At 40.2% G+C, this 19,111-nt stretch overlaps 1 protein-coding gene across 2 annotated transcripts; it reads right to left on the bottom strand.

Moving 5' to 3' along the window:
- Nucleotides 1-217: 217 nt before the first annotated feature.
- otpb (orthopedia homeobox b) lies at nucleotides 218-5,611 on the bottom strand. Of its 2 annotated transcripts, none has more exons than XM_014174930.3 (3): nucleotides 5,304-5,611; nucleotides 4,483-4,868; nucleotides 218-2,051 (listed from the first exon to the last, which is right to left on the bottom strand). In XM_014174930.3, exons 1-3 carry the CDS (start codon nucleotides 5,377-5,379, stop codon nucleotides 1,548-1,550), a joined length of 966 nt encoding a protein of 321 aa, XP_014030405.1. In that variant the 5' UTR covers nucleotides 5,380-5,611; the 3' UTR covers nucleotides 218-1,547. The 2 variants fall into 2 exon arrangements, with proteins under 2 accessions (XP_014030405.1, XP_014030406.1); XM_014174931.3 differs by having other exon boundaries at nucleotides 5,343-5,610.
- Nucleotides 5,612-19,111: the final 13,500 nt, after the last annotated feature.

Below are 19,111 nucleotides of genomic sequence, written 5' to 3'. Positions count from 1 at the left end.
GTTATCGTTACTCATTGTGTGTATATATTCCTTGTGTTGTTATTTTTCTATTATTTATATTTTATTCTTTCTGCATTGTTTGGAAGGGCCCGTAAGTAAGCATTTCACTGTTAGTCTCCATCAGTTGTTTACGAAGCATGTGACAAATAACATTTGATTTGAGGAGCCCACATTTTCTCTAACATTAGGCTAATGTTGAGACATAAATCAATCATAATTTGACATATTGAAAATGATTTTATTTGTCCACTTACAATAAATTAATATAAGCCTTTCAAGGAAACATTGTGATGCAATTTGGTGTAAGATCAAACATTTAAGAAAAGCACAAACAATAAGTTAAAACATATCACAAACAGACCAGTGGGTACGAGAATGCTTTATCTACACAAAACATCCTAGAACAGGTTACTTAAAGGTTCATTTTCTTGTCTTATAAATGTTAATACCCCCATTTTTCACGTGGCCAACACATGCAGATGAGTCTGACTATGTAGAAATGGGTTTGTTTGTTTCTTTTTCACTCTTCTTTCTTAAAGTCCCAGTGAGTCAAAAACGTGATACTCTGTTTTATATATATTTCCACACTATTAGGTTGCAATCATACTGCGAAATTATGAAAATTACCTATTATTGTTAGGGCTGTTTGAAAAGACTGCCTGAAATTTCAGCCTGTTTTGTTAGAATGGAGTTTTTTTTATCACCAGGTGGTAAATTGAGTTCCAAGTTTCTCTGCCAATAACAGCAAATGTTCTGTTTTCTCCTCCCAATCATACCACTCCCAGACAATCTTATGCACTCTATGCACTTCCCAGCATAGATGTAAAACAAAAAGATTGCTAGACCTTTATATACCACTTAGAATGCATGACCAGTACATTTCTTCAAAGTAGCCTATGCTAGTGTGGATATTGGAACAGAGTCAGAGTCTACATAACAGTCCTTACACCATTTCCATTCTCTTAAATCCATAAGAAGTGATCAAGTGGGCATTTCGGGAACGAGGCAGAAGAAGAAAAATAGGCTATTTCAGGGGTCAAATCCACTTCACTGCGCATGCATCAGACCCATTCAAACATGCAGTACATGTGGCATTTCGAAATCTGATTCCCAACTTAATTTAAAGCATTTAACAGCTTAGAAAACAAATAAATTCACTGACATGATATCTTACTTTCCTATGGTGTGCAACAGCCACACCTAATGAAAAATAGAAAATGACAAGGATTCTTGGCCAAATAATGACAATATAATTATGAATAGGTGATATAATCATTTTTGGGAAAATGGACGTTAAGATAAACAGACATTCTGAGACGCAGGTAAATTAGCCTATTTCTCACGTCCACTTCACCAAATTTACAAGCCAATGTCATCTGGGTTTTTTATTATGACATCTGAACACAACTCAGACTCCAGTCTGGCCATTCTATTTCATTGTTATTCTCATGAAATACTTTGAGTCCTGAGTAGTCTTCACACAGGTATTTCTTAAAATGGCGGGGTACAGCTAAAAGCTAAACAAAGGGGGTCATCTTCAAACGTCATTAAGTGAAACTCATGGACACTGTGTGCTCGAGCGCTTTGCGTCGCAGTGAGGCAATGCTTGTCCCTCTCCACATGTCACTGTCCGGAGAGCTACACAGCTGTGGCGAACCTGACACGTTCGTTGGACCGGAGAGGGAGGCGGGCATCCCGGGGAACGGGGGCTGGTAGAGGTGGGACTGCAGGCCTGAGCCATTGGAGGAAAGGCCGTTGGACAGGCCCATGGAGTTGTGCTGCGGGCCGGCCCCGAGGCTGCACTGGGAAAGGGACTGGGCCATCGCCTGCTGGCGGCCAAGGGCCGGGGGGAGCTGGAGCTGGGACACCCCGTGCATCCCCGTGGCCCAGTGGGAGTCGTTGGCGTGGAAGGAGCACAGGCTGTTCTCCATGGCAGCCGCAGCAGAGAACTGAGGCAGGCCGTGCGTTGGTAGCAGAGTGCCAGGGGCGCGGAACACGTTGGTGGTCTTCTTACGCTTCTTCCACTTGGCACGGCGGTTCTGGAACCACACCTGGAGAGAAAAAGAAAGAGGGCATGAGAAAGGTTAGGCTACATAACACATTTCGAACATATAGCATTTATTCTTATAGGCTAAACTTGGAAAGGGAATATAGAGGAATATCCAAAAGTCTTACAAATTACTAGCTTTGTTTTTAACATTTTATTTAGTCAGAAACTAAACCTGGATAAATAAGGTACAATTTCAAAAATAAACATTAGAAATTGGTCCTCATATTCTTTAATATACTTTAATAATGTAATGAACCTTGCCTAGGGGTTGACCCTTATTGGAGCAGTGGTTAGCAGTAGTTAGCAGTGGTTGTGGGTTCGAGACCTGCAAGGGGCGTTAAACTGAACCTTGTGTAGGTAGGCATCATATATCGGAGCAGTAATTTCACAGGATCTCTGTGGTCCATGGACCGTTCAGATTAAATCCATTACTATAATACGGAATTCGTATCTAAAACAATGTTCTAAACCAACTTCGCACGGAAGCAGCTGCTGACGTTAAGATTGGTTAAAACTCTATTTACGTAATAAAAATACTCAAATCAGTGGTTTAAATAATTGTTAAAACAATCATAAAACTCTGTATGAAACACACACGTAGTGTGTGGCAGGTTACTTGTAGGGTCTTATGGATAGAGCTTTATGAAGATTTCATCGCTATTCCAGGCATGATTAATGGGTTCACGGGTCCGGGAGTCTGTGCCGCTGTATTAAATCTAAAATCTCGCTCTCATTCACTTCAGCCAGCCGTGAAACGCCGAGCGAATCCATTACACTCGAGGGGAAAGAAAATGCAATTTCTCATTCCATTAACAAAGTACAATATAGTCTCGCACAGCGTCCTATTAAGACGTAGCTGATAGACCATTCCAGAGGACGGCAACAAATGGGCGAAGTTACACTGCAAATCTAATGCACTGTTTGCAGAAATGTAGGTTTAGATATCAGATAGGGCTGCTTTCATACTTCTTTAGTGTTTGTTTATAATATAAAAACGACTTAATTGTAGCCATGACTAATGATATACTTGATTGCAATGAGGGTCATTTGCATGAATTTCACATCATTGGTTAATAATCCGTCCATTTATAAATAAGACAGAAATAGGTTGATAAAAATGTGTTTGGTTTTATTATAGTGTCTTAGAAATCCAGCATACATCCACGTAATTAAAATATTTTTTATGTTATAGGCCTAGACTATGCCATTCTAAATAAAATAAAATATTAAAATAAATGTAAAAATATTTATGACGTTTTTGACGCACTAAAGGTATAGGTTAGAGACAGAAACTAATGAATATATTCAAATTGATAACATGCAGGCATCCTTGTAGGTTACCAGTATACATGTTTCCTAAAATATTATGGCACCGTGCATAAACTATGGAAAATGTTATTATTTCTCTGTGACGTTCAATGTGCATTTCAAATTGTACTTTGCTAGGTCTTAATACAAACAGCACTTCTGCAGATTTGCAATATAGGCCCTACAGTAGTGTGGTATACACTGCTTTGCTGAATGAGAAGAATGTTCCAAGGCATCGTTTTTATTTTAAGATGAACTTTCCCCCATTATTTCAGGAATGACGTACTATAGACTGCCACAAATTAGTTTATTTTACAACGACCACCCTAAAGAGAAATGGCTTGACTGCAGCTTTTCCTGTGAGCGTCAACAACAAGTATAGTTTAGAAATTAATCGAGTAAATATTATAAATAATAAAATAGCATGTTTCTTATTCAATTAAACTAATTTAAACTGGATTATATACAAGGAATAGCGCTGCCATTGGTAGAACTGTGGTTTGGCATGATATTAGTCGTGCACACGTTGGGCAACAGCAAGCGTTAGGGAGGTGCACCAGCACCATGGACAACGCTCCTGACCCTGATGTGTCTTTCTACTTTTCAATCACCTGCCCCTTAGCCTATAAAATAACGAAATCAATGTTATGCTATTGTGCATCAGTTCTTCTGTTCATATTGCTAAATATCAGAATAAGTTTACTTGTTTTCTTATGGGTGGAACATTTGCTTGGATACATGTTGATACATATTGGACACGTTTTTATGCTCATTGCGTTATTGACATTTTGTATTGCCTAATTCTAACAATATAAAATAAATATACAGCAAGGCTAAATCATTGTTTAAAATGTTGATGGGCTATTATAATTGAATTTTAAGGGCCTTCTCTTGGCTACAGTATATCACATAGTGAATTGCATAGTTAGGCTAAAACACATTTTGTAAAACCAATACATTTGCATATCATTTTGGCTTATTCGTTTTAGAAATATATAAAAATATGTTTGTATGAGTAGCCTAATCATTATGTGATTACACATGTTTATGATATCAATTTAACAGGACATTTTGTGGGTAAATGTAATCTAAAGAAACATCAATACCCCAAGACACGGGATTACCTGCACACGGGATTCGGTGAGGCCGACCCTCAGCGCCAGCTCTTCACGCATAAAGATGTCTGGGTAGTGGGTCTTGGCGAAGCTCCGTTCCAGTTCGTTCAGCTGAGCTGGGGTGAAGCGCGTTCGATGCCGCTTCTGTTTCTGCTGGTTCGCAGTCTGACTAGAATTATGCTGCTGTTGCTGCTGCTGTTTCTCAGTGTCCTTACTGTTTACCGGCATGCCCGGCTGGTTGGATCCACCTGTGGGGATTTCATCCCCGGGCAGCAAGGTGGCCCCCTCCACCGTGTCCGGGCCAGGGTCCATGTCTCCCTGGTCCGCCACCCCACCGCTCAGCCGGCACTTCATCGGGTCTCGGTTCCCCAGCAGCTCCGCAGCATCCTTCATCCCTGCAGGGGAGAGAGAGAGCGAGAGAGATGGCAACACAGTTAGCGCTGCAGAGAACAACTCTGAGACCCTTGAGTGAGGGATAAAACACAATCAGAAATTATTGAAATTATGCATTTGAAGAACGAGCGATACATTTGTCTGTATAGGGTAAAATCTTAATTCCCTGATGTGAAATGTAAAATGTTTGTCAAATTACAGGCAATTGTTATTCATCCGAGTCCTCTAAAAGTGTTACACATATTATTCATCCTCTGCTTGACTCACAAATTCAATTTAATCAACATCAACATTTCAGAATTTACACATAATATGCAGGGTTGAAATTATTCATTTTTGAAATAATTATTTTACTTAGATGCAACGGGCTGACATCAAAGACAAATGGGTAAATTTAATTTCATAATGCTGTTAGATTAGAAATTGCTCCAGCTTACAGTATAGTTGAAGACCGGAGTTTTGCGATGATAACTCACCGAGCCGAGCATCCAGGAGATCGGTGTGAGAGAGCATGGCGCACCGCTCCAGTGCGAAATATGGTCCACCTTACAAATGTGGTCTACCTTACAACTTTAAATATATATTTTTTAAGTAAGCTATATATCCTCCAAATGAAAGAAAATTCTATTTGTGCTCAAAAAGGAGGACCCTTGCATTATAATGTCCTTTAGAGCGATAGGGAGGCACTTAATAGTTGAAAGAACCCATGAGCTTCTTCAAGTAAGAGCCAATCAGAATAGAACTCTGGAAATGTCAACGCCACGACCCCCTATCGCCAGCCACTCACACACATCCACGCCCTAGCAGCAACTATTACCCGTCATTCTCTGCACTGATTCATTGGCTTTTTATCCTTCTAGTTTACGTTTTAGAACGACTTTATCTATAAACTACCACAAAACACCCGTAATAGCTTTAACCCCAAATTACTGGGATATTTGTTTTGAAATTGCACATAACTGAAACGTGACCATAGGTCTATGATTGCAGTTCATCATAATAACAGAGTAACAACACAACAGATAACACATACTTTTGTTGAAGAAAAGGGAATATGAACCCAATTGGATTGAAGTATAAACTATAGTAGACTTTTACTGATTTAAGATTTAGGTTATTCAAAACAACACAACTACTCTTTAAATATTGCTATTATTAACCATTCAAGTCTCACATCCATGTAATTTCAAGGCTGTCACAATGTGGGTAATTTCAGTAGGTTCCTTCCCTGAATCAACCAACAACAATGTTTAGATTATAATTCAACAGTCATTTTCAAGACCATTAGGGATTAGGCATTTGTGTAATTAGGGATGAATCTACATGCTTTCATCACTGTTATTAGAGTAAAATCTGAGTGAATTTGTACTAATTTATCTGTTTAGATGGCGCTGTCAGAGAAAGGGGGGTTTATTGTAAATGATAGCTGAGGAGATCTCTGTTTCCGTCTGTGCTGGTTTAACATGCGCTACAAAGCTCCCTCTCTTCCTCTATCCTAAATAAAATGTATTTTCCCTTAAGGCATGTGGTTGGTGGAAACAAATCGTCGAAATAAATACATGTGAAGATATGGATTAAAGTGCAGTTACTGGTCGGCTGCTTTCTCGATCTACTTTTCATCAACACCATTTTATCTTGGCCAGGTCGCAATTGTAAATGAGAACTTGTTCTCAACTTGCCTACCTGGTTAAATAAAGGTGAAATAAATAAATAAATAAAAAAAACACCGGAGCAATTAATGCTATTTATTTCGCTCAAACAAAACCTGACGTAAATAATTTAGCTCATTAAGCTTACCAAGAATTTGAAAGTAATTTACACGTAGCTCGGTGTTAAGTAAAATTATGTGTTTAATATTATAGTACTCCTACTGTAATATAAATGCGGTATCAAAGCAAATACTGTCTAATGACAGTAGGCTACAATACCGTAAAATGGATTGTATTATACTGTAAAAAAATAATAATAATAAAGTAAATACTACCTTAATCGGAATTAATGAATAATTGATGAATTAATGAACATTTGGTGTTTTATATAATTTGCACTTCTACAGGCCTTAACAAAGACTTTCAAACTGGCTGCAACTACGGGGCAAAACAGAACAAAAGGACATGGCAAAATGCTCAACCATTTAAGGTTAAAGCTTAAGTGGTTAAATTACAGTAGGTGTACTGTAAAAAATACTTGCTGCCACTCCAATGTGTCCCTTATATATTTCAAATTGATGGGGCACTATAACCAAATAGGAGTTAAATTGGTACAGCAACAAATATAGCCTCTTCCAAGGCACATCTCAAAATATGTTAGTCAGAAACAACAATAACATGTGCCCACTAGTGGTCAGGTTTTTGGGCTCCAAAGATATGGTATGGTGCTGTATTCTGTTAGGTGGAATTACAGTACCATTCGAAATACAGAAAATTGTCCCACAATACACCATCATTTACAGTATTCTGCAGTAAAACGTTTGAGTGTTTTATTGATGATAATACCTAAAATTACCGTATAAATTACCGTTTTCTGTTACAGTGTATAGCCTATACTGGAGAGAAGGGGCTTTAGCAGCTCAGCTGTCAGGGTTAGCTGTGTGAATAGACCACCGCCGCCAGGACTAAATGGTTCCTTTACAGACGCACAAAGGAGGCGTCCGAGCGAGAACCCTCACTGCTCGGCCCCTTTCTCCCCCTCTCCGGGATGACACCGGTTCAACTCATCTTTTATGCTGCTGCAATCTGTTAACAAGGCCGGCACTGGTGGCATCAGCCAGATGTATATGGATGGGATCGGCAAAGCATGGAAACTCAGGGGAAAAGGTCAGGTGGTCCATTTAATGGTAAGATAGTTTTTTTTTCTATAGGCTATCTGAGGATCAGAAACAGAGAGGAGCTTCGATGCAACTGTCTGCAGGAGGATCCTCTGTGTGAGAGAGTGGAGGAGAGCTGGGCGGTCTGTAGGCTACACTGTCAGAGTTTGCTCCTTATCATTATCAATGAATCTACAGCATGATTGAGGACTTTCTATAGCACATGCCCTTATTGGAAAACGGTGTTAATGGAATTAGTTGTAATTGTGTCTAGGCCTAATGTAATTTGTAGTACTGTATTGAAAAATTAAGTAATATGATGCTGTTTACACCACAAAAAATATATATAAAGTGTTCTTTGACAATAACATTTTGTCAGATGACAAAAATTGCTTTCCTCTCTGCAAAGGCGTGCCTAGCTCTCTCCATAGCTGTAAACAACCCCGCCAAAAAGTTGTCTGCAAGTAAAATATGGGCCGATTTGCCTAAGGGCTTGATAAATTATCCCTATTTCGCTATAAGCCAGCAATCCCTGCATACTTGCCTTTGTCTTTCTGAAAGGCACACATATTTAAGAAATGTTGATGAAATATATTGAATTGAACTTTTTTTCTATTGGCTAAACCCAATGTCACAAGCTTATTGAATTCTGCATTTGAAACTGATGACAAAGAAAAACGTGCATGCAATTGTTCATACCATGGTTGTTAAATGTATTTAAACAAAGTAGTAAACATCTAAGCCTTTGAAGACATGTCTATTGGGAAAATTGCTACAAGGCAAGGAAACATTTGGCTACATCAGAAGAAATCATAAACCTTTCACACGCAAACATGTAGCAAACATTACAAATAGCATTAACAACAATAATGTAATAATAATATGAAAATAATAATAATAATACGAAATAATTAACAAAAATATGGTTCAACTATAGGCCTTGCAAATTATGGAATTTGTGTTTATAAGCCTACAACACCATAACATTATTTTTATTATTATAAGTAGGCCTATTATTATTAGTAGTAGTAGTAGTAGTGGTAGTGTTATTAATCACCCGATTTAGTTTTTGTTTAATGATAAAAGCCCAAAAATATGAATGGTTTAGTTTTATTCCAATATACCCTCTCCATAAATTGCCCAATGCGTTGTTATGGCTGTAATACATATAGGAACCTGATAAAAGGGGGTTTACATCTCACTCAGCCTTTGTAACTGGACCACATCAATCTTCCCCAGTGAAAACGCTCTCACACACACACAATCGTCCCTGTTTAATGCAGCGCATCTGAGGGAGGAATGGATGTTTAGATGCGTCCTGCGGATGAGAAGACACTTTTTAATGGAAGCGCAACAAAACAAATGCAATTCTGTTAAGCAATTTCAGATCAAGAATTCTGTGTCCTCCCTACTCAGATTTTTTGTAATCGACTGTGTTAAAGGGATACTGCGAGTTCTGTCATTTTAAGCCCTTGTTCTACTTCACCAGATTCAGATGAACTCATGGATACCATTTTTAGATCTCGGCTATGAAGGAAGGTAGGTAGGGTAGTTTCGCAAGCCAATGCTAACTAATGTTAGAGCAATGACTGGAGGTCTACAGGTATGGTAGTATGCAGTGAGCTCCTAAAGTATTGGGACAGTGACACATTTGGATGTATCATTTCAAATCCAAAGTGCTGGAGTACAGAGCCAAAACAACAAAACGTGTCACTGTGCACTGTACCGATACTTTTGGAGCTCATTACGCTAACTAGCGTTAGCGCGATGACTGGAAGCATTGCTATCATACCTGTAGACATTAGTCATTGCGCTAATGCTAGCTATTGGCTCGCGAAACTACCGCTAACGTTCTTGATGCTGCACTCAGAGACATAAAAATGATATCCAATTTGTCTGGGTTAGTAGAACAGGTGCCACACTATCGCAGAAAGCCTACCCATTTAAATCAGGGGACGGATATCCCTGGATAGAACTGCACACATGGAGTGGACTTTGAATACCATATTTTATTATTAGGCCTATAATAGACGATATATTCTACCAGGATAGTTTTTGTTGACGTATTGTTAGTTTGTATGTGTGTGTGTGTGAATCCGCCTGGCATCTGTATTCACTCAATTACAGAAATATAAAAGAAAAATCGATCTTCCATCTGCAGAAATGGCAGCTTAACAAATTATATTATTGTTTTGACTTTGTAATACGTTTGTAGCGTTTGAGCCCTGGAGAGAGAGAGAGACTGAGAGTGGGGAGCCGTGAAGAGGAAGGCCTGTCAGGAGTGCTCGACTCTGGGCCTCCTGCCCAGGCTGAATCGCCCGCCGCATCTGATGCCCCTATTAGTCCTCTGCCCTCCGCCTGGACTCCATTACAGCGTGATATGGCGCACAGAAATATAACCATGGTTTCAAATAAAATAATCAGAAATGAAGAGCGATTTCCGTAATGAGACAGATCTTGTGTGTGTCACGGAAAAACGGGACTGTATTAAAGCGGTAATGAGAGTTTGGAGGTGAGCGAAACAATTATCGAAATCTATAAGATCACTGTGTGAGTTCGATGTGGAATACTGACATGCACGATTTTTGATTGTGTTTTCTGGGTTTTCCATTCAATAATTGATCTTCTGCCTTTATTTTCTTACTTTAAAAATAAAATCTATAAAAAATTAAGAATAAAAGCAAGTTTACCATAAAAGCTCTTATCTAACTGGTGTGGTAAACGTTTTATATCTAGGAAGGAGATAGTGTTAACGTGGACTTGACCATGGTTGTTATGGTCTGACATATCAAGTCCAATACACCAATGCAAGGCCCGATTAGTCAGTGCATTTGTGCAGTCCAATGTCTGATATTGGCCTACTAGACTGTACACAGGGAATTCTAGTAAATTTAAATCAAAGTCAATGAAAAGCAGGGGTTGGAACCGAAATTATATTACAATTTGTTCGTTCTGAACATAACTATACTTTTTTCGTTCCGTTCCACTGTTTCGACCAGCAAAATAAAGTTCTGAACCAAAAAGTACAGTTTATATCATTCATTTCTGTTCCTTTTAAACCTCTGTGCAGAGCAGCACCAGAATTAAAAAATCCAATGTGAAATCTGATAACTATAGTATCCCTAACTGGCATTGAAAAAGTGAATCCATTCTTCTCTAATTAAAAATCTCTCCCACGATCTTCTGCATCACATTTGTAATGTCAGTAGTAGTGATGTGTGGGTTGAATAAAGAGAAAACAATACCTTAAAAAAATCATAAATTCTTATACAATTTATAGGATACATTGAGGTTTTCTTTCATTATTTTAGGCTATATGGCATTAGTGCATAAGCCTAAACTTTAGGGCCTAACTGTACTCGCGTCAAATAGCCTAGAAGTCAATCACCAAAAGATTTTGGGAACGTGCAGAAAGTTAAGTTGATCCAAGGAGGCAAAAATGTTAATTTCGGAGTATAATTCAATACGAGAAAAGCTGTGAAATGGAGAGTTGAAAATAAAGAGAAGGGAGTGCCAGAAAAGTAATATTTGGTGAAGTGGTAAAAGATGATGATGATGATATTAATGCCAGCTATGTTATGTGTGATGATTAAGAGGGCTATACAAATTCGACAGTCATAAGACGGGGACTTCAAATAGCCCTATGGCAAGTCAAGGGAACTGTAGCTTACACTGTAAAACTTTTCCCTGTAAATTTACAGCATTATCCTGGCACCACAGTCGCCAGTTTAATACTGTAATTTGTCTTTACAGCAGTGATGTTTTAATATAGTTTACAGTACTATTTTCCTTACTGTAAAACATATTACAGCATGACTGCTGTGAATTTACAGCAGGTATGCTATAATATGTTTTACAGTAAGGAAAATAGTTTATGTAAATTTACAGGTAAATACCTACAGTAATATACAATTATTTTACAGTACTAAGCAACATTGCCAGTTGTCTTTAGAATGCTCCCTGAAATGTAATACTGTAACAAAAACAATACTTGTACAAATACACACTACCAGTTAAAAGTTTTAGAACACCTACTCATCGAAGGGTTTTTCTTTATTTTTACTATTTTCTACATTGTAGAATAATAGTGAAGACATCAAAACTATGAAATAACACATATGGAATCATGTAGGAAGCAAAAAAGTGGTAAACAAATCAAAATACATTTTATATTTGATATTCTTAAATAGCCACTATTTGACTTGATGACAGGTCACCACTCAGGAATGAATGAGTTAGCAACACATTATGTTTGTGTGAAGATGTTTCCCGCGTTGCACATGGCTACGCATTACCACAGACACCATGGCCGCCTCTGTGATCATAGCGTCTCGAGCATCGAACACCCAAGGGGTGCCGTGAATTGCAGCAGATTTCGCCATGCTGTCGGCATGGTTGTTGCCAAGTTTGTCATGACCAGGTGATTTGGAGTGTCCCTTGACTTTCTTCCAATACACCTGTATGCCATGTTTGGTTATAAGGTCATCGCAAGCTAGAATGAGCTCTTTGTTTTTCACTTTGCCACTTGAAGTAGTCATGTGATTTTGTTTCCAAAACGGCAAGTGGCATAAGAAGATGAGTCTGGCGTAGTTTGAGTCGGTGCAGATTGTCAGTTCTGACAAGTCATGTTTCAATGCCGTTTGCAGTGTGATAAGCACGCCGCTGTGATAAGCACTTCTGCGAACTGGCTGGTCTTGTTGCCTAGCTGAAATTGAAGCGGTTTGCACGGAATGTCGTTGTGCCATACCAATCCCACACCAGCTTGCAAGTGGTCTAGATGACGATAAGAACAGCCATCCACAAATGTCATCGGCATGCCATGACACACGTTGTCTTTGAAGTAGTAATGGTTCGAAGGAAATGGCGGAGCTATGTCACACAGGGGTGGTGTGAAGTCGGTTTCATTGTTACCACTGCGTTGACACACTGCCAAAATCCCACAAAAAGGCACATTGTTTTTGCTTTTGCGTAGTTGACTACCACATCATGGCTCTGCGGCATCATAAGCCAAGCCACTATTCTGCTGTTGCTAGGATACTGTTAAGACTGTTTCAAGATGCCCTCAGCAATCACCAGAAGTCCAACGTAGTTTACCTTGGTCCTGCATCATTGTCCTTTCATGATGGCCAACTTTGCTCCGGCTACCCCGAGTTGGGTAAGAACGTGTTCCATCTCATTGAGGTGATGTGACCAAATCTCACTTCTCATGAGAACGTCGTCTACATATATTATAGTTCCCCTGGAGGCAGCGTCTGGCATTGCCTTGTGCAGGAAGATGTTGAACTCTGAGGGGGAGTTCACATACCCGAACGGGCAACGATTGAACGTGAAGAGCTTGTTTGAGAAAGAGAAAGCCAACTTGTGTTGGTCACGAGGGTCGATTTGTCATGGTCCAGAAACCATTCGCCACGTCGACAGTGGAGAAGTACCTGGCGTTTGCCATCTTTGGCAACTCCTGGTTGAGCTGTGTCATTGGCCAATGAGACAACGGACCAGCTTGTTGAGTTGTCTATAGTCAATGGTAAGACGCCATTTAACCATTGATTTCAAAACGGGTCACATGGGAGCGCTGTTGCATTCCCTGATTATCTGTTTAGCTAATAGGGAGTCGATAATCTCTTGTACCGTTGCGTATGCTGCAAGCAGAATTTTGTATTGTCTCACAAACGTAGGAGCTTCTCCGGTTGACGTAGGAATACGCACCTCATTAATTATTTACATTTTGTGGTATCCAATTGTCTCATCGCTGCAACTCCAATACGGACTCGGGAGAGGCGAAGGTCAAGTGCGTCCTCCAAAACACAACCCAACCAAGCCGCACTGCTTCTTGACACAATGCCTGCTTAACCCGGAAGCCAGCCACACCAATGTGTCTGAAGAAACACCATAAACCTGGCGACTGTGTCAGCATGCATGCGCCCACCCCGCCACAGGAGTCGCTAGAGCGCGATGGGACAAGGATATCCCTGCTGGTCAAACCCTCCCCTAACCCGGACGACGCTGGACCAATTGTGCGCCGCCCCGGAGTCACCTCTTCGCTGTTGATGTTGAGACTGGTGTTTTGCAGGTACTATATAATGAAGCTGCAAGTTGATGACTTGTGAGGTGTCTATTTCTCAAACTAGACACTCTGATGTACTTGTCCTCGTGCTCAGTTGTGCACCGGGGCCTCCCACTCCTCTTTCTATTCTGGTTGGAGCCAGTTTGCGCTTTTCTGTGAAGGGAGTAGTACACAGCGTTGTACGAGATCTTCAGTTTCTTGGCAATTTCTTGCATGGAATAGCCTTAATTTCTCAGAACAAGAATAGAGTGACAAGTTTCAGAATAAAATTCTTTGTTTCTGGCCATTTTGAGCCTGTAATCGAACCCACAAATGCTGATGCTCCAGATACTCAACTAGTCTAAAGAAGGCCAGTTTTATTGCTTCTTTAATCAGAACAACAGTTTTCAGCTGTGCTAACATAATTGCAAAAGGGTTTTCTAATGATCACTTAGCCATTTAAAATTGTAAACTTGGATTAGGTAACACAACGTGCCATTGGAACACAGAAGACTGTATGTGGGAGGTTCGCGACAACCAGTAGGTAGTGAGATACTTCCTTGGTTCCAATGCGGAGTGATAGCATACACACCCCTAAGGCGGTGAGTGTCGTCTGGGGAGTCGTGCCCAGTGGGAATCTGAACGTTTTCGGAACAAGGGGGTGGCAGTTAGCCCTTTTCGAAATGTCGTTGAACATTTCCAAACTGATTGCAGATTTTTCAAACCAAGTTGTCAGTATGGCGTCCTCAACCATAGTGCTGTTTAGGCACACACCACCTATCAGAGGAGGGTGGTATGTGTCGGCTGGTGAAACACCCAAGACAGGAAAACCTGTGTTCGGTTAATTTCCGAGTTGAACTTGTCATTTGCCATCAATGGCGGACTCTTGACCAAGTTCACCAGGGGTACGTCAGTTGATGACGTCGAACCCTCATCGTTGCACAACGTATGGCATGTAGCCTTTGAAGAATGCGGTGAAGTCAACAGACTTGGCATAGTTATTTGTGACTAGACTTAGTTGGTATTCCAATCAATTAAATCTATCCCAATAAGCATCTGTTTGGTGTCAATGCTAGTCACGTACATAGGGTGGATAAGTGACACACTTTTGAAGTTCAGTTTTAGTTGGATACGCTTGGTTCAAGGCGAGGTAGCTTGAGTGAAACCTTGAAGTTTCGTGTCGCAATGTTCCGTTCTCAACTAATGTTTTGTTGGGTCCACTGCCCTTTTGAGTTCATCCAGCAAAGTTTTAGATATGAGGGAGTTGAACCTCAATCTATCATAGCATCATAGGTCAAACAGTCCTCTAAGACTGCTTTAACCTCTTACATCTAGACGTTCCGCTAGCGGAACACCTGCTCCAATATCCAATGATAGGCGTGGCGCGAATTACAAATTCCTCAAAAATACAAAAACTTCAATTTTTCAAACATATGACTATTTCACAGCATTTTAAAGACAAGACTCTCCTTTATGTAACCACACTGTCCAATTTCAAAAAGGCTTTACAGCGAAAGCAAAACATTAGATTATGTCAGCAGAGTACCCAGCCAGAAATAATCAGACACCCATTTTTCAAGCTAGCATATAATGTCACAAAAAACAAAACCACAGCTAAATGCAGCACTAACCTTTGATGATCTTCATCAGATGACACACCTAGGACATTATGTTATACAATACATGCATGTTTTGTTCAATCAAGTTCATATTTATATCAAAAAACAGCTTTTTACATTAGCATGTGACGTTCAGAACTAGCATACCCCCCGCAAACCTCCGGTGAATTTACTAAATTACTCACGATAAACGTTCACAAAAAACATAACAATTATTTTAAGAATTCTAGATACAGAACTCCTTTGTGCAATCGAGGTGTCCGATTTTAAAATAGCTTTTCGGTGAAGCACATTTTGCAATATTCTGAGTAGATAGCCCAGCCATCACGGCTAGCTATTTAGACACCCACCAAGTTTAGCCCTGACCAAAGTCAGATTTACTATTAGAAAAGTTTGATTACCTTTGGTGTTCTTCGTCAGAATGCACTCCCAGGACTGCTACTTCAATAAGAAATGTTGGTTTGGTTCAAAATAATCCATAGTTATATCCAAATAGTGGCGTTTTGTTCGTGCGTTCAAGACACTATCCGAAGTGTAAATAAGGGTCACGAGCATGGCGCATTTCGTGACAAAAAAATTCTAAATATTCCATTACCGTACTTCGAAGCATGTCAACCGCTGTTTAAAATCAATTTTTATGCAATTTTTCTCGTAAAAAAGCGATAATATTCCGACCGGGAATCTGCGTTTAGGTAAACAGACGAAAGAAAATAAAGCATGGGGTCGACTCGGGCACGAGCCTGAGTCTCACAGTACTGTGACCAGCCACTATCCAAACGCGCTACTTTTTTTCAGCCAGGGCATGCAAAGCCACGATTCAGCTTTTTGCCGCCTTCTGAGAGCCCATGGGAGCCGTAGGAAGTGTCACGTAACAGCAGAGATCCCCTGTAATGGATAGAGATAATCAAGAAGGCCAAGAAATTGTCAGACAGGGCACTTCCTGCATGGAATCTTCTCAGGTTTTGGCCTGCCAAATGAGTTCTGTTATACTCACAGACACCATTCAAACAGTTTTAGAAACTTTGGAGTGTTTTCTATCCAAAGCTAATAATTATATGCATATTCTAGTTTCTGGGCAGGAGTAATAATCAGATTAAATCGGGTACGTTTTTTATCCGGCCGTGAAAATACTGCCCCCTAGCCATAACAGGTTAAGGTATGGCCTGTTTGAGTTAGTTTTTCTCATGATATGCCCAACAAAGTGGAGTGGGTTGGAAGAACGGAGCGGTTGGTTATCTGTGTCGATTTTCAAGACAGGTAACCCACCTTCGTGACCCAGTGATTCCTCTATCGGAATGGGAGAGAAATCATCTGTTGCAATGCTACATACATTGTGCGTCTCCACATCTGTATCAGAGTCTCTAAACAAAACCTGTGGGCTTGTGTTTAGATTGAGCGGTCCCTGGACAGGGATTTGAGTGAGGGTCGGGGGTAATGGGAATGTTGACATCCTCGCAAATGGTGTGAATTTTGGCGGACTCGTTCTCTGGCAATTTTACGCCTAGTCATGGTGACTTATCCTTGTCCTCTTTCTCAAATTTCTCCCGCTGCAGTACATCTCTTATCAAAGCTTCTATATTGTTTTGGTTGACGTTTACATCATTGTTGAACCCTTTGTTGCTCTTGTTACGCTTGTTACCCTTGTCTCCCGACCTTTCGTGAGGGTTAGGTGCACAGGCGTAGCAGCCCGATCGATCTCTACGGGACCTGCTTGGTTGGGGCCATTCTTCATAGCTATTGTTACTGCGGTGGTTATCGGTGTGATGGTACTTGGTAGCCACCCCCATTGTGCGACATCTTTTGCCGCACCTATCCCTGCTGCCACACCTTCCAATTGAGTTATTGTTCCCGCCCAAGCTCAAAAACCTAGTTGTGTGGGCTCTCAGTAGGGCCAAAGTAGTTAACCTCTCTAGATGGTGTGGGGCGCTAGCGTCCCACCTGGCCAACATCCGGTAAAATTGCAGAGCGCCAAATTCAAAATACAGGAATACACATAATAAGCATTCATATAATATACAAGTGTTATACATCGGCTTAAAGATTAACTTGTTGTTAATCCAGCCACTGTCAGATTTCAAAAAGGCTTTATGGCGAAAGCATACCATGCGATTATCTGAGGACAGCGCCCCGCATAAAAAATCATATAAACATTTACCAGCCAAGTAGAGGAGTCACTAAAGTCAGAAATAGCGATAAAATTAATAACTTATCTTTGATGATCTTCATATGGTTGCACTCACAAGACTCCCAGTTACACAGTAAATGTTTGTTTTGTTCGATAAAGTCCCTCTTTATGTCCCAAAAACTCAGTTTTGTTGGCGTGTTTTGTTCAGTAATCCAATGGCTCCAAGGCGGTCACAGCAGGCAGACGAATACTAAAAGTACTGGTAAAGTTCTTCAAAACATGTAAAACGATGTTTATAATTAATCCTCAGGTTGTTTATTGTCTTTATAATCAATAATATTTCAACCGGACAATACCGTTTTCAATAAAAAGGAAAAATAACAAACAGCGCCCAAATCAGGTCTGCATACTTCCCCTGTCCCCTGACCAAAATGGCTTTTTACTTGTCGTTTTTCAAAATAAAAGCCTGAAACCATGTCTAAAGACTGTTGACATCTAGTGGAAGCCATTGGAACTGCAATCTGATTCCTAACCCATTGGATTCTCTGTAGGCATTGAGTTGGAAAAACAGCCACATTAAATGAATTCCACTTCCTGGATGGATTTTTCTCAGGTTTTCACCTGCCATATCAGTTCTGTTATACTCCTCTTTAACCTGTTAGGGCTAGGGGGCAGTATTGACACGGCTGGATAAAAAACATACCCGATTTAATCTGGTTACCACTCCTACCCAGTAACTAGAATATGCATATACTTATTACATATGGATAGAAAACACCCTAAATTTTCTAAAACTGTTTGAATGGTGTCTGTGAGTATAACAGAACTCAAATGGCAGGTCAAAACCTGAGAGATTCCTTTACAGGAAGTGGCCTGTCTGACCATTTCTTGAACTTGTTTTCCATCTCTATCATTTACTAAGGATCTCTGCTCTAACGTGACACTTCCCACGTCGTCCATAGGCGCTCAGAGCCCGGGAAAAAACAGAATGTCGTCATTCCAGCCCCAGGCTGAAACACATTATCGCCTTTCTCAAGTGGCTGATCAAGGGACACTGGCTTATGCGCGTGACCCCGACCGCCCCCGCCTTTGGGATTTTTTCCTCTGTTTGCCGAAAAGGAGATTCCCTGTCGGAATATTATCGCTTTTCTACGAGAAAAATTTCGTAAAAATTGATTTTAAACAGCGGTTGACATGCTTCGAAGTACGGTAATGGAATACTTAGAATTTTATTGTCACGAATTGCGCCATGCGCGTGACACTTCTTTACTATTTCGGATAGTGTCTGGAACGCACGAACAAAACGCCGCTATTCGGATATAACGATGGATTATTTTGGACCAAACCAACATTTGTTATTGAAGTAGCAGTCCTGGGTGTGTATTCTGACTAAGACAACAAAAGGTAATCAAACTTTTATAATAGTAAATATGATTATGGTGAGTGCTAAACTTGCCGGGTGTCTAAATAGCGAGCCCGTGATGCCTGGGCTATGTACTTAGAATATTGCAAAATGTGCTTTCACCAAAAAGCTATTTTAAAATCGGACATATCGAGTGCATAGAGGAGGTCTGTATCTATAATTCTTAAAATAATTGTTATGCTTTTTGTGAACGTTTATCGTGAGTAATTTAGTAAAATGTTAGCGAATTCCC

Source organism: Salmo salar, chromosome 26 (assembly GCF_965601325.2).
Source record: "Salmo salar chromosome 26, fSalSal1, whole genome shotgun sequence".
NCBI classification, from domain to species: domain Eukaryota; kingdom Metazoa; phylum Chordata; class Actinopteri; order Salmoniformes; family Salmonidae; genus Salmo; species Salmo salar.
This window is presented reverse-complemented; position numbering and strand designations above follow the sequence as displayed.